Below are 19,859 nucleotides of genomic sequence, written 5' to 3' on the forward strand. Positions count from 1 at the left end.
CCAGGACCATTTGTCTGCCTACTGAAATGGCCCCCACGGTGGAGGCAACCAGAATTACATGCATTTTCCTATGAAGATGGTCCTCCCTGGTGGCTCAGGCCGTAAAGAATCTGCCTACAACAGGGGAGACCTGGGTTCAACCCCTGGCTCGGGAAGATTCCCCTGGGTCGAGAAGATCCACTGGAGTAGCTACCCACTCCAATATTCTTGCCTGGGAAATGGACAGAGGAGCCTGGCGGGTTATCGTCCACAGGGTTGCAAAGAGTCGGACATGACTGAGCAACAACACTTTCACTTTTCTTTACTCATCAAGGCACCAAAGTGCCCTCTCTCACAAGATGAGAAACTGGAATCCATTCAATAATTATTCACAGGATATTTTCCCTGTGCCCTGACCCTTCAGAAGGATACAGAGCTTACTGATAGCTGTGTGCAAATATACTGTATTTAGAGTGGAGGAACTCTTAGTTGGAAGCATTTGCCTGTATTCAGTTTGCTCACAGCCAATTAGAAAATAAAATATGGCCCAGAGAGCAATTAAGTAAGATACACTGGTGGCTCAGTGGTAGAGAATTCATCTGCCAGTGCAGGAGATGCAGGTTCAATCCCTGGGTCAGAAAGATACCCTGGAGAAGGAACTGGCAACCCACTCCAGTATTCTTACCTGGAGAATCCCATGGAAAGAGAAGCCTGGCAGGCTACAGTCCATGGGGTCACAAACAGTTGGACGTGACTAAAGTGTCTTGGCATTCATACAGAATAAGTGAAACAGCCTTAGTGCCATTTAATTCAAACGGGGGCAAGCTCAAGTTTAGTTTTCTTTCAAATCTATGTGTGACAGTCTTCTTAGGAACTTCTTTGGTATGTTTTCTCCTTGCACATACAGATTTATTTTTTATTTATTTTGCCAGCATGGAGGACACTGAGAACCTGCAGGCCAATACAGATATAACCTTTCCTTTCTCTTCTCCAGATCAGCAGCTGTCACTGGACCACTGTAAAGTTTCCCTTGTTATGCCATGTTTCACATTTATTATGCAATGCTGACCCCCTGCTCCTAAAACAAGTCTTCTCCCAAACTCTGCTAAAATTATCCATATTAGTTCATTCAGATTCAGATGTCTATTCTTCAATCAAAAAAAAAAGAGAGAGAGAATCCATGGTTGAAACAATTCTTTTCTTGCATAAACCATAAGTCAGACACCATTTGTAGGTAGCTAAACTATTGATACTACAATTTTGATTAGAGATGCAAACCACAGGGTCTCAACTGATAAAATCTGATGTTTCGGCTCTCGTGTTGCATTTCTTTGCCACACAAATTAACCAGGAAGGTTTGAAGAAGGTTCTTCAAAAAGTCTATCCCTTTTTGGGGTCTAAAATGAAGTGATCAACATTTTATACTCATTCCATACCAGCATGTTATAACATGGTCTCAGCATAGCTAAGCTATTTTAAGGAAATCTGTATGCATGTTTCTATGTGTACTTTTTTCAACATGATCAGATTTATTAACTGTTTTTATTAAAAGTTTAATGTGACTCTACATCATCATTCTTCAATTCATAATAATTCACATATAGTATAATGAAGGAGTATGCAGCATCATTTCTGCTCTGTTCTGTCATCATTAATTTCTTGATTTCCCCCCTTCACCTCATTGCTCATCACACAATAAAATGCTTTATTTAAGATACTTTATAAAATGTGCTTGTACTTTCCACACAGAACCAAATAAAGAGAAGGAGGCTGGAACAGCACCAGCAAAAGGTGAGTTGAAGAGAGGAAGAGTGAGGATGAATTCAACAAAGTTAGAAGTAGAACGAGCTTGGTCATGATTGCCAAGGAGGCCCCATAGAATGTGTCCTTATTAGTGGACTATGATTCCATATGTCTATTCATCAATTTTTAAAGAGAGAGAGAGAATTTATAGTTGAAACAATTATTTTCTTGCATATACCATAAGACAGTCATTGTCTGCAGAATTCTAAACTCATACATATGATTCTAAATGGAGAGATACAAACCAGAGGGTCTCAACTGATACAATTTTATTTCTTGCTCTTGTGTTTATTGCCACTCAACTCAACCAAGAAGATTAATATGGGCACCCAAATATTTTCTTTGAAACCACTGTACAATTGCAGATTTTATCCCTGACTTTTTAATATTATCTGGAGGTCTGAACTATTGGACTTCAAACTTTCTTAAAATGTCTATTGAAAAAAAAAAAAAGTCTATTGTTGGAGTCTAAAATGAGGTGATCTGTACATTATTCTATTTCCACACTAGTATGTTGTAATATGGTCTCAGCATAGCTTAGCTGTTTTAGCAAAATCTGTTTTGCATGATTTTATGTACACTTTTCTTCCAAGGTGATCAGATTAGCTGCTTTTATTGTGTTTAATGTGACTCTCTATTATAATTCCCCAATTTGTAATTCATGTATAGCATAATAAAGGAGTACATAGCATCATTTATGCTCCATTTTGTTATCATTAATTCTTTTCTCCCCACCTCCACCTCATTGAAATGAAATGTTTTCTTTAAGATACTTTATAAAATGTGCTTGTACTTTCCACACAGAACCAAACAAAGAGAAGGAGGCTGGAACTACACCAGCAAAAGGTGAGTTAGAGGAGGGAGAGTGAGGCTGAATTCAACAAAGATAGAAGCAGAAAGTTTGGTCATGATTACCAGGGGGCCCCATAGAAGGTGTCCTTATTAGTTATGATTAGTATGATTAGTATGATTCAGATGTCTCTTCATCAATTTTTAGAGAGAGAGAGAATTCATGGTTGAAACAATTCTTACATGTACCACAAGTCAGACACTGCAGGATTCTAGACTCATATGATTCTAAATGGAGAGATACAAAACAGAGGGTCTCAACTGATATAATCTGATGTTCTTGCTCTTGCATTGTATTTATTACCACTCAGCTCAACCAAGAAGATTAATATGGGCACCCAAATATTCTCTTTGAAACCACTGTACAATTGCAGATTTTATCCCTGACTTTTTAATACTATCTGGAAGTCCAAACTATTGGACTTCAAACTTTCTTTAAAAGTCTGTCTCTTGTTGGAGTCTAAAATGAAGTGATCAAACTTTATACTATTTTCAAGCCAGTATGTTATAATATGATCCCAACATAGTTAAGCTATGTTAGCAAAATCTGTTTTGCATGACTTTATATATACTTTTTCCCCAAGATGATCAGATTTATTAGCTGCTTTAATTAAGTTTATATGTGATTCTATAATTTCTCAATTTGTAATTCATGTATAACATAATTAAAGGAGTGCATAGCATCATTCATGCTCCATTCTGTTATCATTAATTCTTCTCTCCCCATCTCCACCTCATTGAAATGAAATGCTTTCTTTAAAATACTTTATAAAATGTGCTTGTACTTTCCACACAGAACCAAGTAAAGAGAAGGAGGCTGGAACTGCACCAGCAAAAGGTGAGTTGGAGGAGGGAGAGTGAGGCTGAATTCAACAAAGTTAGAAGCAGAAAGAGTTTGGTCATGATTACCAGAGGGCCCCATAGAATGTGTCCTTATTAGTTAGCTATGATTCAGATGTCTATTCATCAGTTTTTAAAGAGAGAGAGAATTCATGGTTGAAACAATTCTTTTCTTACATAGACCACAAGTCAGACACTGCAGGATTCTAGACTCACAAGATTCTAAACGGAGAGATACAAACCAGACACAAACCAGAGGGTCTCAACTGATACAATCTGATGTTCTTGCTCTTGCATTGTATTTATTGCCAATACAATACTCAACTCAACCAAGAAGATTAATATGGGCACCCAAATATTTTCTTTGAAACCACTGTACAATTGCAGATCTTATCCTTGACTTTTTACTATTATCTGAGGTCCAAACTATTGGACTTCAAACTTTCTTTAAAAGTTTGTCTCTTGTTGGAGTCTAAAATGAAATGATCAAACTTTTATAATATTATCAATTGGTATGTTATAATATGGTCCCAGCACAGCTAAGCTATTTTAGCAAAATCTGCTTTGCATGATTTTGTGAACATTTTCCCCCCAAGATGATCAGATTTATTAGCTGCTTTTATTAAGTTTATATGTGATTCTGTAATTTCCCAATTTGCAATTCATGTATAGCATATTAAAGGAGTGCATAGCATCATTTGTGCTCCATTCTGTTGTCCTTAATTCTTCTCTCCCCACCTCTACCCCGTTGCTTATCACACAATAAAATACTTTCTTTAACGTATTTTTTAAAGTGTGCTTGTACTTTCCACACAGAACCAAATAAAGAAAAGGAGGCTGGAACTTCACCAGGAAAAGGTGAGTTAGAGGGAGGGAGAGTGAAGCTGAATTCAACAAAGCTAGAAGCAGAAAGATCTCAGCAATGATTACCATGGAGGCCCCAAAGAATTTCTCTGCACTATGTTTCATCAGTGTGGTTTAGAGTTCTTCCTTTGGATCTTATCTGCACAACCTAATCAACATTAATGACGAATGGTGCTTTAATCAGTTTTCATCACATTTTCAAAAGAAAAGCAGCAATGATACTATCAAAAGCACTTGCTGGGATGCCAGCAAATTTATTACTAGTTTCCAAGTTCCCATGTACATGTGAAGGAAAAGAGATGTCTGGTCTTCTTGGGATTACACCAATTTGGAAAGCTTTCTTGATTACCCAGATTTTTTTATAATTGAATGTTTTCATGTTAATGTATAAACTACTCCAGGTTTCACTAGTAATTTTGAAAACTAGCATCCCATTTTGTAACACTTTGTATTCACGCAGATTTATAGAATGAGTTATATAGAGGGATAATACAAGTTTAAGCAAGCATTATGTTACTCCTTATTGAATTGGAAGCATTCATTTCTGTACTATTATTCTAGTCTCACTATATATGGAGGTAGTCTAGTTTTAGAAAATGAATGATCTTTATCATATACTTTTTCATGGATCCATGAAATACTAATTCCTTTGCTTCCCCATGGAGGAAGTCGTTATCATTCCTGACCATTTGTCTCAAGTCAAGGAGCGTTAGTCTCCTATAGAAGAAAGTTTCCACTGAGGTAGATGACAATTTTGCTTTGTACATCCATATCATCATTTAAAAATTTGATTTGGTATTTGTGCAGTGAAAAACATAGTTTAAATTCTGGAATAATCTATTATTTCTCTTTTTTTTCTGGAAACCTCTTTTGTTTGTTCTTACTATGTTGAATTTCATTAACTAATTCCTATGATATTATTATCTTCTATACATAAGTAAAATACTTTTTTTCTTTCTTTCAGTACATTGGACCACTTTTCTTCAGCTAACTTGAATTTACAGCTCTCAGAAATGAATGCCTAATGTTAGTACACTCACTTTGTCCTTGACCTTCAGTGGCTTCCATGGATAGTAACATAAATGCTAATCCCGGCCACATGGACCAGTCTGAAGGTTATTTGCTTATGGAATGCAGAGAGTGCATACTCCTAGAACACCTTCCATGAGATGGGTTCAAGGAGATTTGGACATCCTGGCTGAAGTTATTATAACATTATTCTTTACAAGGCTGATGGTGTATACCTCTGTTTCCAGATTTGGAAAGGTGCTTGGACCAGGCTGTAAGGCTTAACCAACAGAGCAGATGATGTAATCCCAGAAGGCAAACTGTCAAAGTTTTAACAAAGCCTCTGCCTGACCCTTAATCTGAAAAGCCATATTATATTTGTATGTTTATATGAGAAAATGCCTATCTTTAAGTTAAAATCAACCAACCAACCGGTCTACCAATCCAAAAAGCTCTTTATGCAGAACATAATATGATGAAAGAGCAAGGTCATATGAACAAGAAGGGAATTTTGAAATTAGTAACATTTTTTTTCTGACATTTGCAGAAGTTAAACAAGGTCATGGCCACATGCAGTCACATGCTCAGGAACATAAACTGCCATGTATGTGTTTGCTCTACATGCCTAGAAAGCAAATCGATTTAGGATAGAAAGTGACATCCCTAAATAAAGAAGGTAGGTGGTGGAAGTTATTTATAAATATCCAGTCCCCTTCAACTATTACTAGTTTCATCAAGGACAGGGAAATTTCAAAGAAAATACTCAAGTGAAAAATAGACACAATAATCATTGCTACATATATAGCCCTGGTTGAGAAAGAATTCTTGCATGAGCGTGAGCAAGACTGACAGGTGCAACAGACCTGCCTTCCAGTTTACACCAGAATCCTGTCCTTCCCTCTCCCCCAACCCTCAGTCCATCTAATTGTTTTTAACCATTCAAGGCAGGTGCTATTTTTCCCATGACCATCCTAACTTACTTTCACTTCCTCTTCTTTCTCCTGATTTTTCTTGTACTGATTGTGTGTGTTATTAATCACCCTTTTCTCCACTTACTCTTGTATTAATTGTTCACTCCTTTCCCTAACAGGCTGTAAGCTTTGTGATGGTCAGGCACCAAGTCTTAACACCTCTTTGGACCTCTCATCTCATTTCTTCCAGCATCTGGCAGAGAGCTGTATATGGCGATCTCCTAATAAATACCTGTAGAATGAATGATCAATTGAATTTCCATGCTGACTTAGCTGCTGAGCGTACAGACAATGGTAATCTAGATAGATTTTTATTTCCATTTGCTGGGCAGGAGGATGAACATCCATCCCATGCATGCTCTTAGTTTGGAATGGGATGCCAGTGCTGTGTATTACGTGTGCTCATCCTAAAATCACACGGATGATATAAGATCAGCCCATTTAACATTACTGGAAATGATCACATTTGGATTAGAACATTTCTTGCACTTTAGTGTACTATCGCTCAGTCGTATCTGACTCTTTGCGACCCCATGAACTGCAGCATGCCAGGCCTCCCTGTCCATTACCAACTCCAAATTAATTTTAAAAAAGAGAACAACATCCATAGCAAAGCCATCTTAATATCTTTTCCAGATTGACTGCATCATTCTGTGACAACCTGGCAATGTTCTGAATTTTTTTTTTTGTAGTCGCAGAATGTTGTTTGGTTCTGATATCAATCTTAACAGTAGTGTTTGTGATTAGATGTGCCAACTTTTCATATCTACTGAGTCTCTGGTAAACAGCTGATTTCACGGGAAGTGGCTTATTATTTGCTTATATTTGCTTGTTTGCCCCTGGACTTGCCTATCTAGGTATCCTGTTCCCTAATACTACTCACTGTCTTGGAATTGAAACGATCAAGATGACAATAAAGAAATGGGTTTAACCAAACAGCAACATTGGAATATAGATATCCTTTTCGGAGTGATCATACTGGAAGATAATGTCCTTGAAAAAATAATGCTGCTGTGGCTTAGAAGTCTTCCGAAATAATTACAGGTAGCAAATCAGTGGAAAGATAAGTATAATATCTATATCCTCAGTGGGGCCAGAGATCTGCCTTCTATTCCAATATTCATTTATTCATCTCAAGTATCCACTGATTATTGGCTATGTGCCAGGGGCAGGTCTGGGAACTGGGTCTTGCTCTCCTAGAGCCAATTTTAGGGAGCTTTAGAGGGAAGAAAGGGCTTCCTTGGTGGCTCAGATGGTAAAAATCTGCCCTGCAATATGGGAGATCCAGGTTTGATCCCTGGACAGAGAAAATCCTGTGGAGAAGGGAATGGCTACCCACTCCAGTATTCTTGCCTGGAGAATTCCATGGACAGAGGAGCTTGGTGGGCTACATGGATCGCATGGGGTCCATGCAACCTGGGGTCGCAAAGAGTCAGACACAACCAAGCAACTCACACTTTCACTTTCAGAGAGGAGAATACCATTAGTAGAGGACGGTAGATTTCAGCTTTGGAAGTAGATAACTGTGATGGAGGACCATGGGTGGAGAATAATGTGGGTGCGCAAGTGGGGTCATACTTTTTCGTTTTCGTTTGATCAACCAACATCATAGGTGTGGACTTAGTCTAATGAGTCTGAGTCTCTTCTGTACCAAAATGATTAGCCCTGTGGGACATTTTAAGTCTGGTCCTATGAGTGGTTCCACATCTATCAGTAGCATTAGAATCAGAGATTAGCTTGCATATCAGTACTCACCTTATGCCTAAGGACACCTAAGTTTAATTTTGAAACTTATCATTTTATAGCCGGTATATTTTTTGGTAAGCACAGCTGGGATCGTTACTGCCACTCTTTATTTTCCTTCTAGAGGAAAACCTGCCCTTGGTTATTGCTGCAACAGAAATGAAAACTTTTTTTTCCCCAGGCATTTTCATTAACATTACCATGAACTATCATGAATGAAACCTGTGTGTATCTATTGTCTCATAACTTGAGATGAAGAGTCTTTCTTTTGGCGTGAATGTGGTTGTCGGATGAGGAAGTGAATCAGCAGAAGTTCCAGCAAATTCTCCTAAATGATATGATTTCTTAAATGAAATGATTTTTTTCTTCATTTAGGTCCATTTACATCTGCAATAACATTGTCTCCGTCTGTATATTCTAATTACATGATTTATTTATAATGAATTTTTTTTAAAGTTAATATGACTATACTTCAACATTTTAAAACACAGCCATTATAAAATAAAACATTGATTTAATAGATTTGGGGGGAACTCATTAAATAAATGCATTTATAGTACAGTGAATCCTGATTTCAGAAGCACCAAAGTGTGAAGGCATGTCTTATTCAGAAAATACCATAAATTAATCAAATGTCTCAAAACATGAAGAATTAATGTTAGCTGTTTTTGTTATTGCCTTCCATATTGATTGCTGTTGTTGCTGTTGTTATTTTGGTAACATATGCCAATATTTACTACAAGTGACTATCCTGCTTGAGGAGTTCATAAATTCATCTATATGAAACAAAGTATTATACCTATATTTAATTGATGTTTGTTTACAGTACATTTTAACTGTATATATTCTAAAATCTCAACAATTGTCCCAAGTATGTATACTTTAAAAATTAATTTAAAAAAGGCAATTTAAGTCAAACATAAGTAGGAGTTATTATATGCCCAAGAGAGCTTGAAGAACTATAGGAATGGACACCTTCTACATCTCTGGAGTTCTCTCTCTCACTTTCCAGATTTTTCATATGGAACCCCTGAAAATTCCAGGCTTGTAATATGAGTTCTTTCTCCATTTTCCAGGTGTTCTTCATCAGAAACTTCAGTGTTGAAAGAATTATTTTTATGATTTTACAAATGCTATTTTCCCATGACTTAAAGACACATACAATTCAACTCTTGTAAATTTCTCTTCCATGTAGCTCAGGAAGATAGTTCTGTTGCTTTCAGTTTGTGATGTCACATAGGCCATATCTTTAGCCAAAAACAGATGTTTAAGTTTTCATCACCACTGTAGTTGCTTTTAAATAGAAATAAGAAAATATGACATGTTTTGCATTTTTTGTTTGAAAATGATCTTTGTATAATGCCACACCTTTCATATGTGTGATGTTGAATTAGGCAGAGCCTAAAAGAGTTGGATATTCAATTTTCCTCCAAGCAGTAGAACCTGTTTTTCTATGGCACATAAGAAAAAATTCAACCAGGCAATTTTTTTAAGGAGTTCAGGTCAGAATCCCAACATCTTAATTTTATTTCCCAATCTAAAAGACGACAGGAACAAAACTACTTTATTTATTTTTTTAAATGTCAACATTTTACTTTTATTTATTTATGTTAAGATTCCATCTCATTTTTAATTGGAGGATAATTACTTTACAATACTGTGATGGTTTCTGCCATACTTCGACATGAATCAGCCACAGGCATACCCATATGCCCTCCCTCTCACCGCCCTCCCCAAACTACCTCTCTAGGTTGTTACAGAACATCAGCTTTGGGTTCTGCTTTATTTATTTCTTTTGACCGTGCCACATGGCTTGCAGGATCTCAGTTTCCTGACTACAGGTTAAATCCAGGCCACAGAAGTGAAAGGCTGTGATGCTTTCTATGTGGTGCCTTAATAGTCTCAAACAGTTGTGCATGTTCCTCAAATAGTCTTATAATTTAGTGGACTTTGAATCCACTCACCCATCAAATTTTTGCTTAAAATGTGGCTTCTCTTTTCATTTTAGTTTTATGAAAGTGTGTACTCTTTTCCCAATCATTTGCATTCTAAACAATTAACTCAAGGGTTCATTAGGGTTCATCAGGCACTGTGCACAAAGTAAACAAAAAACAACCACATCTGTTTAAAATGCAGTATTCATTTGACACAAAATAGTTCTAGTTCCTAGTTAATATATAATAAAGGAAGCTGCTTTCTAGGATTTGGTTGCACTTTAAAATTTCATTTTTAAGAATTTTTACAGGACTTTAAATCAAGATTCTTTATGTATTTTAGTAAATAAAAGCCTTCAAATAGGTTACACGAATAAAATACTACATACTGAGTTAAATATATGGCAAATAATATAGAGACATTGCAAGGTATTGTATTTTTGGTTACGTAAAATTTTAATTATACAAGTTTTCTGAAATGCAGAATTACCCTAAGAGCTCAGAAATACCTCATTTCAGTTCAGTCGCTCAGTCATGTCTGACTCTTTGCAACCCCATGGACTGTAGCATGCCAGGCTTCCCAGTCCATCACCGACTCCTGGAGCTTGCTCAAACCTGCAGAAATACCTAGACTTCCCCAAATGCAAAGAGTTTGTGGAAAGTAAATGGGTATTCCAGGAGAAAAGGATTCAAACATGAACTAACTTTGGGAAATGCTAATACTGTATCATTTCTGATCTCCATCCTCATGAGCACACTGAAGACTCGGAGATACCCTTCAGTAACTGCATACAAACAACACTACAAAACACAAACATGTAACTTTATTTAGCCTAGTGTTTCCCAAGCTTCTTTGACCAAAGAGATCTTCCTCTGAAGAATCTTCAATCCCACAATAACCAAGTGAATCACCTTTTGGGTTCTGAAGATACGACATTAAGGTTTTCTATACATTACATTAGTTATTTTGTTAAAAAAGTAATAAAACACATCTTCGGTTGACAGTTTAAGAAATTTCAGACTAGTAAATAATATATGTTGTAAATATACTAATATGCTGTACCTGTGCTATTTTACTTCTTGTCAGGACTTTTTTTTTTTTTTATAGTTGATAACAATCTATGAATTTATATGATTCCTTATTTGTTTAAGGTACATCACTGTGGTCTGTGTAACTTCCATGAAAGTCACTTTGTGGTAGATAGCACGAATGTGTTTGATCTTCCCATAATGTCTGTATCATAATGCCCTTCAAAGTTTTAAGTAGCTTACATAGTATGATCATTTCCAAAAAAACTGACCAGCCCCCAGATATGTTCTGGAACTACTGCTTGAACTTTTGGGGAAGTAAGAATCTAGGCTAGAACGAGGTCCTAGAACTTTCTGGCCTTCCCTTGGGAGACTCCTCTGTCTGCTCATCGTTGTAGAGTTCAACGATGAGCAGTCAGGACTTTTTTTAAGCACTTTTTTAATCAACAGTCTCATGCGTTTATTTTCTGTACCCTTTTTATATAGTCATTTAAGCTCGTATTCTGAAGCCCACAATTATTCCAGTATTTTAAGTACAAAGATTATTATTATTTACACTAACACTAGTCTTTATGCTTTGAGGAAAGGAGCAGAAGTTTAGATAAACATCAAATACCTATTTAACCATCTAAAATGTAAGACACTTTGAAATTCATACATTTTAGAAAAGAGAATATTCAGTGTCTTTGTACAAACACTACAAGGGATATTTTGAATTTTTTAAATGGGTAAATATTGGATTGGCAAAAAAATTCATTTGTGTTTTTCTCTAAGGTGTTACAGTAAAAAAAAAAACAACAGTTTTTTTTGCCCAACCCAATATCTTATAACTATAGATATAGTATTTGTAAACAGTTTACAAATTGGTAAATATTTTTCAGATTATATTGTTCAACACCAATATAATCTTGGGAAAAGATAGATAAAGTTTCTATAATAACTACTGGTGAACTTAGTAAGTATAACAAATTGATACATACTAGTTACTGTTGACTTTTGTTTCCTAAATATAGAAGGAGAATTAATTATAATGCTTTCTGAGGGCATTGAGTTATCAAACTATATAAAAACATATATGCTTTTATGTCTGTGTTGAAATGAACATGATATATATGAGTTATGCTGTCAGTGACTTTTGCTACAAAAGAACTCAAAACGCACCTCCATTGTTGATTTCATCGAGGTTAGATTATTTGCATTAATTTTGTTTCTAATTTACAAGTACTTAAAAAGTTTGCATAGAATACCATTTTTAAAGCTACTTTCATTGAGATTACCCAAATCTCTCTTTTACAACATTTATTTATTTTTCTCTTTTGCCTACAGTTTAATCTTTCAGGTGTCAAGTCCTCTAAGGCTTACTCATCAGTTGAATGTTCTGTGTAGTTTTTCTCCTTCTTTTGCAGATTTCTCTTTTCTCAGGATACTAAGGATGAAGTTCTTTTCTCCTTGACTTTTGATTCCTCTTTCTTATTTCAGATGAAGAGGACGCCTCTCCTCCTGGTGCCCTGCCTCCAGGTTAGGATGATTCCAACTCCTTTCTCCACGTTGTAATGCATTATTGATTGACAGTGAAGGTGATGAGTGAACAGAGTTGCTTGATGAGACCAAACTCAGAACAGGGTAACCCCTTCTTGCCAGTGCCAAAGAGGGAAAATGTTGGCTTTAATGGCATTTTTTTTTAACATCAGAAACTTTTTAAAAAGAGGCTTTCTTTGTGAAATAAATAAAAGTAGTAACTCTTGGATATAAATTTTAGGGGCAAAAATGTGTTTCATCTCCAGCTTATACTCTTTTCCCTTGTTCTTTAGATATGTGGATTTGTAAAACTTTATTATTGTTTTTTAAATAGGACACGTACCTTTTATAGATGTTTTCAAAGTTGAAGCTCTACTGATTTTCCATCCAGACCAACTTCTGGTGTCTTTTCTCCCCATCATCAAAAGAGATAGGATTTGGGGGATCCGAGAAGGTTAAAGCCAGCATTCCATTTTCTCCCCTCCCACTTGTGTCATCCAAATCACACTTTCCTTTCAGGTTTGGGTAGTCGGGCTCTGGAAAGAAAAGATTCAGGTGAGCACACAACGGAAGCAAGGTGTCTCGACCTCATCCTAATATAGTAATCACTAATGACCTCATTTCTTGAAGCTGTATTTGATTCTAATCTTGGTTTTATTCAGTTTGTAGCTTTTATAGCAATCTTTTATTACATTCCTCTGACTAGAAAACTAATGCATTAAGAAACAATTAATTTTGCATGATACACACACACACACACACACACACACACACACACACAAATTCAGAAATCTAGCCGCATCCACCACAGGTTCCTTTGTTTCATTATCACTATCATTTTAACATTTGGCAAATACATAGAGACGAAGAGACTTTTAAAATCACCATTCCTGGGATGTATTGACATTAGATAATAATTCCTGTTTTTATAGAAATTTGCATACACTTAAAAAGAATACTGCCAAATGTAACCTGCTGTAACCATAATTCTGGATGGTTATTTATTCTTTCATTTATCCAACAAATGTGTTTGAGTGCAGACTGATTCTGCTATGGACCTATTTGTGGGTGGGGCATTTTTGCAGACCCTTTCTGAGATAGAAACAAGCAAAACAGAAAATCCAACTCCTCACATTTCAAATATTAATGGCCACTCTGCACTATTACAAATATACACAACATAAAATTTTAACATCAACTTGGGTATTTTTAAAAATTGTACAATCATGTGACAACATTGCTTAACTTCACTGTGAAAATGGTGGTCTATGGATAAGAATACTAAGCATGATTGATACATGGGAACTAAAATAACTAAATCTACGTTTCCTCCTTTTCAAGATACATTAACAGGTTGAGTGTTGGCAACACATGCACTTTTTTTTCCAGCTATAGTGGCTGAAACTGAACTTCTTTTCATTCAGCTCTCAGAGACAGAAGAACTTTCTACAGTTCTCTCTCCTGCTCTCCTCATTTGACAGCTGATTGATACCTCCTAAGCACCTGGAGTGCAAACTAGAAAATGCAAAATAAGCTTCATTTCCAGATTGTCTATCTTCATGGGAAAGCCTCAAAGAGATTATTTCTCTTTCTGTTTTTCTAGTTTTTCCCCTCTCTTTCAGGATGATCCTAGAGTTCTTGAAATCTGTGCCTGCAGGTCACGATCTGTTACTTAATTGTCAAACTAAGGCCACATCATACAACCATCATGGAATTATCTAATCATACAACAGTGAATAATCTAGACATATGAGGCCAGGCTTGGCAGTCTGACCTTTCCCACTTGACCTGCAAACTGATCCATCCCGTTAGTCTTTTCCAACTTAGCTGTTGTATAGACAAGGCTTTATAGCCTGTCACCTGGAAAAACACTAAGGCTCTGCTTTCATAGCCTTCCCACGGATATTTATCAGTTAGGGGACAGGCAGAATTAGGAAACAAAGGAAACTTGGCTGCCAGGAAAGAGTAACAACCTTTCTGAGAAGTTTTGCTATTCCTAGAAATTAGATTCCATCTGGAAGAGAGAGCCCTTTAAGAATGGGAATTGCTCAGTCTTTACTGATGGCTGTGGGGAGGCAGATGGAAAGAATGATGTTATATTTATCCAGGTTAATTAGACAAAGAGAAGCTTCCGTGTTGACAAGAAAAAGAAACCCAGGTAAGTCTGCCTCAAAAGAACCTGGCCCTGAAATGATCCTTTTCCTCCTTTCTGCTCATTAGAATGGTCTATTGGTGAATCACCGGCCGGGGAGGAACAGGACAAGCAGAATGCCAACAGTCAGCTGTCCACCCTGTTCGTGGAAAAGCCTCAAGGTGGAGCTGTGAAAGTTGGTGAGTTCCAAGCATTAAATCCTGGTCTTTTCTTTTAAGATAAAGATGAAATTCAAATAACATAAAATTAAACATTTTAAAGTGAGTAATCAGTAGCTATTACTACACTCAACTGTATAACCAAGTACCAAAATACATTCATCACCCTAAAATTCCATGGACAGAGGAGGCTGGTGGGCTTACAGTCCATAGGGTCACAAGATTTGGACACAACTGAGTACACACACTCCGCAAAAAGAAACCTTGTATCCTGTCCAGCTTTATCCCTCTTTCTCCCTTTCCTAACCCTGGCAATCAATAATCTCTTTGTCTCTATGAATGTTCGTATTCTGGATATTTAATATAAGTGGAATCACACAGTAATATAGGGCCTTTTGTGTCTGGTTTCTTTCACTTAGCATAATGTTTTCAAGGTCTGTCCAAGTTGTGGCATGAATCAGTGTTTTATTCCTTCTTATGGCTGAAAAATATTCTATTGAGTGACAGCTATTGTTTCAATAATCTGTAGCACAGAGTGTTGAGTGCCTGGACCTCTGCCAGGGTAGGTGCAAATCAGTTTCCTCATCTGCAAAATGGAGATAATACTACCCATGAAGTACTCTGAATAGTCCCTGGCGTATCTTCAAGTGGAACCGTGAAAGTTGGTGAGCTGGTGTTTGCTATCATTATAACACACCTCATTCCATAAAATGATTATAAATCTGCACACATCTGCACAGATAAAGAGTTGCAATGTCTCAGAGGAAGCTGATCAGACAGATGATTTAATTCTGGAGATATTCAATAAAAATATTGACTATACACCTCCTGTTTTAGACATTGTGCTAAACACTGAGTAAAATATGTGAGTACTCAGAATTTACAGACTTAATGGGGTAAACAAACAAGAAGAAATTAAACAAACAGATCATCACAAAAGCCAACACAAATGCCATGAAGGAAACAAACAAAGTGGTAAGCCAGACAGTGACCATGGGGTCCAGGAATTTTAACTAAATGAATTTTTATAAGGAATATATTGTGATCAGAGCTAGTCTTTGACACCAAATGTTTTGCAAATGAACACACAGCTGACTACAGTCTAAAATTACTTCTTTTAGGTCTGGAATATAGGTGCACACTGCATATGAATAGAAATGCTTGCTCTCCTTGTTTCTGGAAGACACCAAAATTCTGGACTGGCCACTAGGCTAGAATTTTGATGTCCTTTAGGTATAATGAGTCAGTACAAACAGATAGGAGACTTTACTTCAAAAAGATCAGCTTCATTTAGTCATATTCTTATAACTCCAGTCTTAGCATCATCTTGCCTAATAAAAAGGATGGAAAAATCCATATATATATATATGCATATATATATTAATATATGGTATGTGTGTGTTTTCTCATTTTTTTCTTTCATTTTTTCATATTTATACATACTCATATTGTGGATTTGGTATTAGACCACCACAATAAAGCAAATATCATTATAAAGCAAGTCCCAAGAATTTTTTTTTCTCCCAGTTCATATAAAATTTATGTTTACACTATAGTCTATTAAGTGTGCAATAGGTGGTTGGTTGGATGGTTGGATGGCATCACCAACTCAACGGACAAGAGTTTGAGTAAGCTCCAGGATTGGTGATGGACAGGGAAACCTCATGTACTGCAGTCCATGGGGTCGCAAACAGTCGGACACAACTGAGCGACTGAACTGAACTGAACTGTTATGTTTTAAAAAACAATGTACTTACCTTCATTAAAAATGCTTTATTGCTAAAAAAAATGCTAACCATTATCTGAACCTTCAGTGAGTCATAATCTTTTTGTAATACTAACATCAAAGATTACTGATCACAGATCACCATAACAAGCATAACAATAATGAAAAAGTTTGAAATATTGCCAAAATGTGACATAGAAACATGAAGTGAGAAAATGCTATTGGAAAAATGACTTGCTCGATGCAGGGGTGCCACAAACCTTCAATTGGTTTAAAAAAAAACCAGTGAATTTGAAGTACAATAAAGCAAAGTGCAATAAAATGAGTTATGCCTGAATAGGTTGTTTTATACACATTACATATGCTTAGATTCCAAACAAAAATTGTTTCCACTAATTTCCCCATTGCTCCTTTTCTGCTCCATAAACCTCAAAAGCAGAAGCAGTTGGAGTATCCCAGAAACTAGGGTGCTCATAAAAAAAGTCAGGGCCCTTCCATTGTTCAATTCCAGCTGTGCCAGTCACATCATAGTAGTCCTGTCTAACCCCTTTTGTGCATGCTAAGTTGCTTCAAGTCATGTCTGACTCTTTGCAACTCCATGGACTGTAGCCCACCAAGCTCTTCTGTCCATGGAATTCTCCAGACAAGAACACTGGAGTGGGTTGCCATGCCCTCCTCCAGGGATCTTCCTGAACCAGGGATCGTACCTACATCTCCTTTGTCTCCTGCATTAGCAGGCAGGCTCTTTACCACTAGTGCCACCTGGGAAGCCCCAAATGGCAATTTTTAAACAACAGTCTGAATTGCTTGTGTTTTTCCCTAGGTGAAAATATCACCTTTATAGCCAAAGTCAAGGCCGAAGATCTTCTCAGAAAGCCCACTGTCAAATGGTTCAAAGGGAAGTGGATGGACCTGGCCAGCAAAGCTGGAAAGCACCTCCAGCTGAAGGAAACCTTTGAAAGGCATAGCAGGGTATGACCCTGAGCTCCTGCTGCAGGGGCTTGACCAGCTCGTTCCTCTGTGTGCATCAAAGGCCATTTTCAGGTTCAGCTTTGAGGGATGTCAGTTCCAGAAAATCCACTGGAGTTACCATCCCCAGTGTTTATACTCCAGTGTGGTGGCCCTGCTGTACCCAGGGGCTTTAGAGCACTGCACTGACCCCTCCTATATTGAGAACATTGTACCAGAATCCCCAGATGCAGACACATCTTTAAGCCAATGCTGTGGAATTGGGGAAATAACTGCAATGTGGTGACTTTTTTCTGCCGCAGGGTAGGGCTGAAATATGTTCGGATGCGTTTCATTTCAGGTGTACACGTTTGAGATGCAGATCATCAAAGCCAAAGAGAACTACGCAGGAAACTACAGATGTGAGGTCACCTATAAGGATAAGTTTGACAGCTGTTCATTCGATCTTGAAGTACACGGTAAGAGAGGCTTCTAGTCTGGAAAAGTGTGATTTTTTTTAACATGGTATGAGAGGATAGAGGAGAATAAGGTCATTTATTAGTATGAGATTTTGAAAATAAAGTTTCCTGGGACAAGGATGTCAGGAAACCCAGGTAGAAGGGAGGATTTTCTCTTATAAGGACTAATGTCAGATACGGACGTTCTTCATCTATATGTTCTGTGTACTGCCAAGAGTGAATTTGATATATATTAAAGGTATATATATATAGATTAGGGGAAAAAAGCAATACTTCGATAAGTAAACAAAGGGAAAGTTGATTTGGTAACAAATCAAAAGTGTGACATGGCTTTGTACTTTTAAACAAAGCTGATGTAATTTAAAACCAGAGCATTACAAATGTTATAGGATCTAGGTTTGGGGAGTGCTACTGCTCTCTGTAACATATTTCTTGTTCCATGTTTGGGGCTCATGCCTTTGGTCATGGGCACTGTGTATCCACTGGGATCCCTCCTGGAGTAGGGTTACTGGGAGGATGAAGAATCCAGGAACAATGGTCCATTCACCTTGAATGTGTAGGTGAAGGAAGTCCAGCATTTATGACTCATTGTAATAAATCACAGAAGGGTTGTCACAGAAAGAGGGAAAGGCCCATTTTCCGTGTCCTCAAGAAGTGCTTAGGCAGATTAGAATCGAAAGGTGGAAATTATGAGAAGGTGAATTTTGCATTCACGTTAGCACTAGCTCTTTCTTTAAAGCCATATAGACACCACAGATGGCTGTGAGAGTCCCAGTCTGAGAATTGTCAAGAGGCTGAATGACCATGGGTGGAGGTGCTGTCGAGATTTCAGTATTAAGTGGGACTCTGGTCCTGAGCACTGCTTCTTCACCTGGCCAGGCATCTGAGAGTCACCTATGGGGCTTTCTAAGAATACTGATTTCTGGGTGCCCATTCTCAATCTGGTGAATCAAAATTTTCAGCAGGGAGATGAAGAAGCTGATATTTGTTAAGCTCTTTGGATGATTCTAATGGGCACACAGGTGGAATGACAACAGGATAGGGGAACTCCTCAAGTCCCGTCATCGATTCTAAGGGAGAGAGGATAAGCTCTGATGATGTCTCAGCAGCTCAGCCAGCTGGGAGGCGAGCCAGCCCTCCCCACCCCCTTCACCTGATTCCTTCCATCTGAAGAATCCCCCCAGCCTGGAGAGGAACTGAACACAAAACTGGGTTCTGAATGGATGTTTATTTTATCGTTTTCTTTCCTTTCAAAGAATCTACTGGGACTACTCCAAACATTGACATCAGATCTGCTTTCAAGAGAAGGTAACTTCAAAAGGGGCATCTAGGTATCTTTTGTAAAACATGAAAGTAAAGGACTTTCGAATACATGTTCCCTTCCTCCACACTCTATATTTCAAATGAGATCAAGTCTTTTTACCAAAGTCAAACATACTGAATATTCAGAAGTTAGTTTTCAAGAGATGCCATGGGCTTAATGCCATATTGTGTATATGCTAATCATTTGTTAGAATATTCTTGATATAGTGAAGCTCTCATTTTACAGGTCTCACAGTTGCCTTAGAAAGACACATTTTCTTTCTATTTGTATGTGGCTTCTTCCTGAATTGCATTATTTTCTGCCAAATAGCCCAGAAAGATATATAACAATACACATCTCATATAGCATCAGTTAAGTGATGTCAGAAAACTTGCATTGCTCTTTATTTAGGAATCATGTACAGAGCTATTAAACCACATGTCCAGAAAACTACAATTAAGTAGCTCTTAACTAAAGCTAGCACAATTTAAGTATGGGATTATCCTAAATGAAAGACCATTGAGTCTGCTGGAATAAGGAACATTGTAGAAAGGT

At 37.2% G+C, this 19,859-nt stretch overlaps 1 protein-coding gene across 50 annotated transcripts in view; it reads left to right on the plus strand.

Annotated features, from left to right (window-relative positions):
- Nucleotides 1-19,859, plus strand: part of MYBPC1 (myosin binding protein C1) — a 99,768-nt gene that overhangs the window by 19,602 nt on the left and 60,307 nt on the right. For 19 of the 50 annotated variants that reach the window (XM_081595500.1, XM_081595491.1, XM_081595493.1 and 16 more), the window contains exons 3-12: nucleotides 1,729-1,770; nucleotides 2,587-2,628; nucleotides 3,428-3,469; nucleotides 4,288-4,329; nucleotides 12,500-12,538; nucleotides 13,058-13,093; nucleotides 14,759-14,869; nucleotides 17,398-17,546; nucleotides 17,884-18,001; nucleotides 19,258-19,309. In XM_081595500.1, coding sequence (XP_081451626.1) covers nucleotides 1,729-1,770; nucleotides 2,587-2,628; nucleotides 3,428-3,469; nucleotides 4,288-4,329; nucleotides 12,500-12,538; nucleotides 13,058-13,093; nucleotides 14,759-14,869; nucleotides 17,398-17,546; nucleotides 17,884-18,001; nucleotides 19,258-19,309 — 673 coding nt within the window. Of the gene's footprint in view, nucleotides 1-1,728; nucleotides 1,818-2,586; nucleotides 2,629-3,427; nucleotides 3,470-4,287; nucleotides 4,330-12,499; nucleotides 12,592-13,057; nucleotides 13,094-14,758; nucleotides 14,870-17,397; nucleotides 17,547-17,883; nucleotides 18,002-19,257; nucleotides 19,310-19,859 lie in introns of all 50 variants that reach the window. The other 31 variants (XM_081595509.1, XM_081595501.1, XM_081595510.1 and 28 more) reach the window with 6 other exon arrangements.

This window comes from Giraffa tippelskirchi, chromosome 4, assembly GCF_054371585.1.
Source record: "Giraffa tippelskirchi isolate mGirTip1 chromosome 4, T2T-mGirTip1v1.2.pri, whole genome shotgun sequence".
Lineage (NCBI taxonomy): Eukaryota > Metazoa > Chordata > Mammalia > Artiodactyla > Giraffidae > Giraffa > Giraffa tippelskirchi.